The sequence below is a fragment of the Durio zibethinus genome, chromosome 28 (genome assembly GCF_047325235.1).
Source record: "Durio zibethinus cultivar Kanyao isolate XHJ-2024 chromosome 28, ASM4732523v1, whole genome shotgun sequence".
NCBI lineage: Eukaryota > Viridiplantae > Streptophyta > Magnoliopsida > Malvales > Malvaceae > Durio > Durio zibethinus.
Genome location: NC_143189.1, coordinates 5,770,684 through 5,779,882, shown reverse-complemented (window position 1 = coordinate 5,779,882; position 9,199 = coordinate 5,770,684). Strand labels below are relative to the sequence as shown.

The 9,199-nt window shown below is 35.4% G+C and overlaps 3 protein-coding genes across 3 annotated transcripts; 1 reads left to right on the top strand and 2 right to left on the bottom strand.

The window, feature by feature from the left end:
* Positions 1-27: 27 nt before the first annotated feature.
* On the bottom strand, positions 28-1,195 carry LOC111280776 (ESCRT-related protein CHMP1B). Its single transcript, XM_022868240.2, has 2 exons — positions 746-1,195; positions 28-425 (listed from the first exon to the last, which is right to left on the bottom strand). The coding sequence occupies exons 1-2, from the start codon at positions 1,068-1,070 to the stop codon at positions 139-141; spliced, it is 612 nt and encodes a 203-aa protein (XP_022723975.1). The 5' UTR covers positions 1,071-1,195; the 3' UTR covers positions 28-138.
* A 133-nt stretch (positions 1,196-1,328) lies between these two features.
* LOC111280778 (anoctamin-like protein At1g73020) lies at positions 1,329-7,936 on the top strand. The gene is made up of 16 exons (XM_022868242.2): positions 1,329-3,033; positions 3,707-3,776; positions 3,888-4,003; positions 4,282-4,405; positions 4,485-4,585; positions 4,662-4,753; positions 4,863-4,967; positions 5,073-5,342; positions 5,524-5,656; positions 5,739-5,852; positions 5,940-6,010; positions 6,108-6,235; positions 6,587-6,669; positions 6,772-6,879; positions 7,163-7,321; positions 7,427-7,936. The coding sequence occupies exons 1-16, from the start codon at positions 2,860-2,862 to the stop codon at positions 7,580-7,582; spliced, it is 2,004 nt and encodes a 667-aa protein (XP_022723977.2). The 5' UTR covers positions 1,329-2,859; the 3' UTR covers positions 7,583-7,936.
* A 127-nt stretch (positions 7,937-8,063) lies between these two features.
* On the bottom strand, positions 8,064-8,899 carry LOC149510685 (uncharacterized). The gene has a single exon (XM_089757399.1). It carries the CDS (start codon positions 8,807-8,809, stop codon positions 8,522-8,524), a length of 288 nt encoding a protein of 95 aa, XP_089613525.1. The 5' UTR covers positions 8,810-8,899; the 3' UTR covers positions 8,064-8,521.
* Positions 8,900-9,199: the final 300 nt, after the last annotated feature.

The window sequence follows — 9,199 nt, the reverse complement described above, 5'->3', positions numbered from 1 at the left end:
AAAATTCAAGCTAAAGGCATCAGCTCATTCATATGAAACACACACAGCATATAACATTATAAGGAAAACCAAATTCAGTCAAATATAACAGTGATATTATGTATCACAAGATCATTCAAATTAATTCCACCATTTCTTTCAACCTCTAGCCTTAAGCTCTGCAAGCCGCCTTGACAAATCATCCTCATCAACCTTCTCCTCTGTCTTGGTTGACACAGCATGAGCAGCTGGTTGTGGCAACCCAACAGAGACCTCCAACCCATAATCATCAGCCACTTGCTGCATCAAGCTGTTGACCTCACCTTCTGGTGTGGACAATGAAGTAGAGCCAGCCATAGCACTCTCCATAAACTCTGCCTGGACCTCCATATTCACAAACTGCTTCTCGAATTGATCCATTGTCTCTGACATTTTCTGCAAATTGCCTAAAACAAAAAAAAAAAAAAAAAAAAAAAACTCAAAATTTGACCATGTTCACATAAAAATTAATTTACAGTATATAGAAAAAAACAAAAGAAGAAAAATTACAAAAACAATTGAAATAATTTTACTTTAGGCTAATATCTCCACAATATTTTTGCGTTCGGTTAAAATTTTACCCAAAAATGTAATTTTTTTTGTTCTCTTCAATTCTACCCTAAATTTCCCTAATTATTAATTTCTCCTAAAAATTATTAGCATCCGAATAGCCACAAAAAAGAAAGACGATCAAGGATTTAAAAGTAAAATTTCACGGAGAAATTACCGGTGGCCAAGGAGGATTCGAGTGACTTGACGATATTAGCCATGGACTTGTTAATGGTGGTCATCTTAGCTTGGGTATCGAGCCTGGCAACCACAGCATCGAGTCGCGAGGCAAGCCGGAGGTAGTTCATCTGCTCAGTGCGCTTGCGAATAGCGTTCTCAGCATAGATCCGAGCTCCGTCCATGTTACCTTTCTCGATCGCCTTCTTCACCTTCAATTTCTCGGCTTTCTCTTCCTTCTCGCACTTCCTCGCCTGGCGTTGCAGCGATTTGGACGTGAACTTCAGGTCCATGATCTGGTTCAAGAGCTTCTCGGTGTTTCCCATGGCTGAATTCTTTGTTTGTTTGCAGAGAAAATATTGATTCAAGACAGAAATTCAAAGAATAGAGTTCGGAATTTGGAGGGTTTATTTTTATGCTTTAAACGCGTTTTGACTGTGCTTTGCTTCTTGTATTGGATTGTTATTATTATTATTATTATTATTTTTAGGTTCAAGGAAAATGGGACGAAAGTAGTAAGCATCGTAAAGGGGCAAGAAAAAAGGGGGCCCAACTTTAAATACTGCTTTTGGGCCTCTAATTACAAAATTATAATTTTTCTCCTAAATAAGCAATAAAAAATATGTAATTACAAAATTATAATGCATAATGCAGCTTTTAGATAACTTTTTCATATTCTTTCTATTTTTTATTTTTAAAAATAAATGCTACAATGGTTGATTATAATGCCTAAAAGGGTTGTTCTTCACAATTTTGTTCTTCTCATTATTCTTAAAACTAGATGATCTCGTTGTTTTGTAAAGTGAATCTCTTTTCTTGTACTAATTCATGTTAAATCAAAATGTAAGTTTAAACATTACATTTAAATGATCAATAGTTGTATATGATAATAAAGTATTAAACTTTTGTTTAAGATAGATGATTTTTTTTTTAATTATGATGTTTAAAAATGACAGAACAATTGAGAAATTCAATATATAAAAAATTTCCCAAGTCTTATCTGATTTCAACTTTTAAATGCCAAGTTAGCAATCCAATCTTATGTCACAACGCAGTATGCATTTAATAGATTTGAATGCTCTGTGACCCTGTAAAAGAATAAGGGAATATATACGAGCCAACACGTATTTCTGCTGCAATGCTGCTACTAATTCCAAAAACTATGCTGCCAGGAGAATGATAATATATAAATCAAACTTGGCATATCACTTTCATCCTCATAACTCCACGTATTCCACAACTATCATCACCTTTAAGCAAATTGTAGCAAAGAGACACTGAAAATGGATTGAAAATCGGCTGTGATGTAGGTATTTTCTGTTTACAGAAACCAAGAAAGTAAAAATGCATAGAGGAATAGAGGATCGTTGCCCCATGGCGGCATGATCTAATAGTCTCATTACATTCACAGGATTACGCACCTCAGCCCACCCAGACCAAAAATGCATTTTGGGTTGGGGGGAACAAACAAAAGAGGAAGTGCCAGGTCAAATCTGGACGTGTCACTCTCTTGTTAAACAGTCCAATCTGTCTCTGTTTAACCTTTAACCTCTCCCTTAATACGCGACTCAGCAGACACCTGTGCATACAGATTTACGCATGTAGTTGTCTTCTATGCACTCATCTTCTACTCGTCTTACTTCGGCATTTTGATAGAAGCTCCTTAGCCTCCCCGCCGCCGCCCCAACACCCCATCTGGCTGTATTTATTAAGCTAAAAGTAGAATCAGAAACTAATGTAGGCCTATATCCCATTTTGATGGAAAGTTATCTCCTTTAAATGCATTAATCTTTCTTTGATCCCAAACACAGAAAACCCGGTAGGCTTTTAGGCTCAAAATAGACACCTGTTTCTCTAAAAAAATTTATAGACCAATTTATACCTTTGAGCTGACACTTTAAAAAGACCTTTTTTTTTCCATAGACAGCCAAAAAAAAGGACAGAATACACCTTTTGTTAATTTAAAATGCATTTTGCTGGCAAAAAGGGCTCCCAAATAGGTTATTTTTAACTGATTCCAAAGAAGCCACCGCCCTAACTCATTGGTTCTTTTAAGCTACAGTATTCTAGATTCAGGTGCTTTCTTTCTCTGGTGGTTTTTGGGTGAATTTGAAAATGACTGGGGTTGGAGAAGACCAAATTGTTTACGAGATTGCTGTGGTGGTTCCGAAAAGGAACGTGAAGGAAGACAATGACGGTTTTGATTGCGTTGAGGTTCTTGTAAATGAGTTTAGAAATGTGGGTTTGGTTGTTGAGAGAGTTCTTGGCCTTTCAGATGAGTTTATCAAGGTTTGATTTTTTTTTTTCCATATTTGAACATTCTCTATATTGTTCTGAAGAATAATTTTTTGTCCCTTTTCGTTTAATATTTTTTAAAATATCTTAATTTATATTTTGTTTTGCCATCTGCTGGTTGTTACAGTAAATCTACAATTATAATACTAGTAAAAGATGTATTCTTTTTTCCTTTTGGCTCCTGCTAATAGCTTTTTTATGTGTTGAATATGCAAATATGGTAATGCACATTCTTATTAATAAACTCTTATGTGCAATTGTGGTTGTTTTTTTCCTGATGTTCTGTTGCATACTGGTTAATGACAATGGGTTTCTTCAGTGAAAGGAAATTTTCTGGTCTTAATTACTTTGAGTGTTCCCTGTTAGAAAATGTGAATGCATTTGTTTGAGGATTTACCTCCAGCCCTCCTTTTTTTTTTCCTGAAAAATAGAAGAATTTTTTTAGCAAATTTGCTTGTAAATCTGAATTAAACATGTTATTTACAATATAGAATGTTATTTGGAATTTTGACTGTATTGCCTATTCTGCCTTATTGCTCAATTGAGATTGTTTTCCAAAGTCATGCTTGAGTCTTTTTTGTAGTTGTCATTCTTTTGATTGTTTCCAAGTGGTTGGGATGTAAAGTTAATCTTGAGTTAAGTTGCTTAGTAAGTATCCTTCTTTCAGCTGGCAGCACCATTAGAGACTTTGGGAACAGCTGCAGCCAAGCTGCAGATGAAGAAGCCCACTCATATTGGTATTAATTATTTGGCTTAGATATTGATGGCTGTCCCATTACTTTTACTTACCTTTATTTTAGGTATCGGCTTGGTTTGACGAAAATTGCTGATAAAGCACTGCACTTCAGGAATTGATTTACAATTTGGGTGGGAAGATGTCGAAGCTTTTGTGCGGCAGCCTGATGGCTCATTGTTCAGTTGGTGTGAGCGTTTCCAGTGCTACCGTCACTTGATAAATGAAACTGTGAGTTATTTAATGTACTTCATCTTACTTGTTCTGTCTTTGTAATTCTAAAATTATTTTTTTATGAGACTTCCATGCATATGCGCACATTTTTTACTATTTTGATGTTCTCTATATGGTAAAAAATGTACATCAAAATAGTAAAAAATGTGCACATATGCAAGGAAGTTTTGCCATGTTGTGTTTGTAAACGAGTCTTTGGATAGGTAGCATGTATGTATAAAAACTTTGAACTTTTTGCCTCTCGGCAGACCAGTAATCAAATAGAAATTTTACAGGTTAATAAGAATCCAGACTTAACTTTAAAATTTGATCATAAAGAGATCCAATGGGAAGCCGGGGAATCATTACTTCAGAGGTTGGAATTGGAAGGAATTGTTAAACAAGTTTTCCCTATACATGGTATGCTTAGTTACATTTATTAGCAAATTACCTGCAGTTCTCATGTTCTCTAAGCCATGAAGATAAATCGTGTCTATAGATGAAACGAAGAGGAAGAAGCTACTCTGGAGTTGGGCATTAAATTGTTCAGACTTCACAACTCAACCAATTGATGAGATTTATGCATATTTTGGGACAAAGGTGATCACAACTTCACAGTTAGCAAACTTTTGCGATGCTTAGTCTATTGCTTAATTGAGGAATTTGTGCATGGTAGATTGCAGTTTATTTTGCTTTCCTTGGAATGTATACACGATGGATGATTTTTCCTGCTGCATTTGGGCTTATATTGCAGTTGGTTGATTTTGGGTAAGCCTCACCATTTCTTTCTTCTTGGAAGCCATTTTTGTGTTGACAGTTGTTGAATTGATTTGTTCTTGGTTTTAGTTTAATTGCTTGGGTGTAATGATTTTTCCAGATCATTAAAATTACTAGTGCTCCCCATTTTCTTTATAAGCACGATATTGTGGGCTGTGTTGTTTTTCCAATTCTGGAAACGTAAAAACGCTGCACTTTCAGCCAGGTAAGTTCATTTCATATAAATAGAAGGCCATCTTTCCAAACATGAGGCTTGTTCTTCAGCATTTCTGATTTATTTATTCTCTCTCTCTCTCTCTGGATGGCGTAGGTGGCATCTTAATTTTTCTGTCAGCACAAGCCAAGGATACAAAGTGTTGGGGAGGGAGTGGAGCTCCCTACATACTCCCATGGAACTTACAAAAAATTTGGGAATTGATAAAACAAAAGAGAAAGAAGCATTTCAAAGATATGAATGGTTTGGTTATCTCAAGCGATTCAGAAATGATGCTATTGTTATTTTGAGTATCATCTGCCTCCAATTGCCATTTGAGTTGGCTTATGCTCATCTGTATGAGGTCATCGAGTCTGATATTGTGAAGTAAGATTCCACATCTCTCTCTTTTTTACCTTGAATTAAATTTGGTTATGCCTGATTAATAACTTGTGTTGATTTATTTTCCTTGGCAGCGACTACAGTCTGTGTTATGAAGTTCTTTTCTTCTTATCCTATTTAAATCACACATTGTTTTACTTTATGTGTACCATGCTTTTGGTTTCAGGTTTGGATTAACTGCAGTTTATCTTCTTGCAATTCAGTGCTTCACACAGATTGGGGGGAAGATGTCAATCAAGCTCATTAAGTATGAAAACAATGAAAATACTGAATATCGGGCTGACAGCTTGGTCTACAAAGTATGATTAGAAAGTGATTTGTCATTCAGTTTTCTTTTTCCTTGAAAGGAAATTTACTTGAAGGATTCAATTTATATTTCAGGTGTTTGGTCTTTATTTTATGCAATCATACATCGGGGTTTTCTATCATGCCCTTTTACATCGCAACTTTATGACCCTTCGCCAAGTGTTGACCCAGCGTTTGATGCTTTCTGAGGTGAAGATAATTGAAATTCATTACTTTGTACTAACACCTTACAACTTCTTCGACTTAAGTGCTTTTGAACTGCAAAATGCTATTTAGGTGTTGGAAAATCTGTGGGAAAATTCTTTGCCATATCTGAAGTACAGCTATAAAAAATATAGAGCTGTTAGGTAAGATCTTCCCATGGAATTCTGTGTTCATGATCTACTTAGGATAGGGTACTGCTTAAGCTTTTACGTTTCATTCTAATGCTTCTCTTTTGTTAAGAAACAAGAAAAAACGTGAGAAAGGTTCAACTGGGAAGATCCAATTCACTTCCAGGGTGGAGAAAGAATACCTAAAACCCACATATTCTGCAAGCATTAGTGAGGAACTGGAAGATGGGCTGTTTGATGGTAATGTGCCAAATATGGAGTAAACTAATTGGACTGTCAGAAAATTGTGAAGATAATCTATTCTATTATTTTTCTTTCACATTACAATAACTTTGGCATGCAAATTAAGTTGAGTTTATTTAACTCTACTTCCTGCCTAGAATAACATATGTGTAAGTGTGTTTGTGCTTAGATATGTGAGGCCTGAGAAAAGATTTAATGCTAATCTTAAATTTCAATGAAGAACTTTTATACTGATTTGCTGTTAGATGTAAAAAGACATTCTATTTTATTTTGATTATAAAGCACCACCATAAACTTACAAAACACAGGTTTTTCTTCTACTTAATGAAAATTTTATAACATGTGCAGATTTTCTGGAGTTGGCACTGCAGTTTGGAATGATCATGATGTTTGCCTGTGCGTTTCCCCTTGCATTTGCCTTCTCTGCCTTGGTATATAATGCTTTTAGTGGTGCTTTCAACTGACTGCAAATATGTTTTGTTGTTAATTTCAGTTTAAATAATGTAAACTGAACTTGATAGTTCAATGTGTAGAACAACATGGCAGAAATTAAAACAGATGCCGTGAAGCTGCTTGCCATGTTGAAGAGGCCTGTTCCACGGGCTGCTGCTACAATTGGAGCTTGGCTAAACATTTTTCAGGTATTTTAACCATAAACATGTATGGAGTCAATCTGTCATCGGCCATCAGAAGTGCAAAAACTAGATGTCTTGATTAAGAGAACCTCATTTCTTTAGTTCTATTTGCTTTAGGCTTCTAGAATAAGTGATATAATCCAAAAGTTTGACTAGGATTATAGATCTGCTTTTACTTTCTGACTTTTGAAAGATCTTTTTATCAATCTTCACTAACTGCTCATCTATATTCTTTTTAGTCTTCAACTCTTACCATGATATTAACTGATATGGTGACTTTGAATTTCAGTTCCTAATATTGATGTCGATATGCACCAATTCTGCACTTTTAGTATGGTTATACGATCAGGAAGGGAAATGGAAAATAGAGCCTGGCCTTGCAGCAATTCTTGTCATGGAACATGTTCTGCTGTTGATTAAATTTGGCTTCTCCCGCTTTCTTCCTGAGGTATCTATATCCTCTTAATCTAGAATGCTTTGATTTGTTCATCTTTTAATAGCTAAACGCCTTAATGATTTGAAATAAGAAGCATTGACCTCTCTTTCATGACAGGAACCTGCATGGGTGAGGGCCAATCGGATGAAGAATGCTACTCAAGCACAAGACATGTGCACTAAACAGCTTTTGAGGAGCATTTCTGGGGGAGAAACGGCATCGGGTGTGTTAATTCCTAGAAAGAAACCTGATGGAACAGATAAAACAGACTAATGCAGAAACCCACCTACTGATGTCCGAGTTTTTCCTCAAACTCATTGCCTTAAAGAGTAGTTGAGCAAGATCAACAAATTGATGCTTCTATCAGTCGTCAAAGCTATCTGAGTTACAAATTTTGCAAACCATTCAAATATATATAGGTTTTCTTTTCCATTTGTTTTTCCTGTAAATTTTAGTACTTCTTCAAGGATTGTTTACAACCGAAGTGTTTGGCAGATTTCTTGTAACAATTTTCTTTATGTATAATCATTTCCAAAATAATCTGTCCCAAGTTATAAAAACTTTCAGACGAGTAGCAGGAAGATATTGTGTCCTTTACATTTAAACACCACGGAAAAAGATGTCACCCTCTCTTTGATGGGAAAGAAGAAACCTGCTTGCATTTTCCAGGCGTCAGCATCAACAATGTTCTCTTTGACGAAATTTCTGCCATTAAAGCATTGCCTCAAGTGTCTCTCATGAGTATCAATATCCGTTGCAAGAAATTCTGCTTAATTTCTCAATAATTAATAAAATTTTTGTACATTATTTCTGGCTTTTAAGAAAAGAAACAAATTTCTTCAGGTAAAAAATTGAAGAGAAAAAGATTTAACAATCAAAAGAAAACTATAGACATAAGAAATGAAGAACGCAAATAGGAGTCAAAGATGGCAATTCCACTCTGATAGAAACTATATACTAGGCAACAGGTCCAGAGCTGCATATCTCCTTCGAATTTGACCTTTGTGGCTATGCATTTGCATAGAAGTTATACTGGTTGAACTTTATATCACCCATATATTTGATCCCATCTTTGGTTGGATGTCATCAGACAATTCTCATCATCTCAGGACTCAGATTTACAATTTTCAGCCTTAAATAGAATGAATTCCAAGTCCCAACCAGGAAAAAAAAAAGCCCTCAACATCTCCATCTGCAAACAATCAATACGATCTATGCATGTGATGAGCCTTGAGAGCTCCCATAACGATCACTTTTCCTGGGGCTCCCTAAACGACCACTTACTTGACGAGCATATGCCACAACAGCTTTAGCCCATCTCTTGATCTCAGCCTTGAACTTGTTAGAATCAAGGTCGTTTAATGATGACAGTGGTTCCATTGAAACCTCCATGAAGGATAAACATTGGTCAAAGACCCTGCGCCTTTTGTTAGTACAAGTAACGTTGCTATTGACCGCTTCGTCGCCATTGTCAAGAGCAACAGTTTTCTTGACAGACATGGTTATAAATATATTTCCTATGGGGGACCCAAAGAGAGTGCTGGAAATGATTACTCAAATGACATTCCTGAAAACCATTTATAAGGATGAGATATTGAACTATGATAAGTAACACGGTATATCCGAACGTGCAACAAAAGATTTCCATTTGACTTGACTTTTCAACATTCTGCAGTTAGATTCCTATAAAAACTGTGGTCTATAAATATAAACCGGGTTGAATTCTCTTATATGGTGAAGCTTTTTACTTGGATGAAACAGTAAAATGATCCCAATTAGATAAGATTTTAGGTTTAAAAAAAAATAGCATGTTCATGTGGAAGAAAAAAAAAATCCCATATATGTAATATTAGCTGTTAATATTTTCAATTTAAAACATGAGATTTAGTT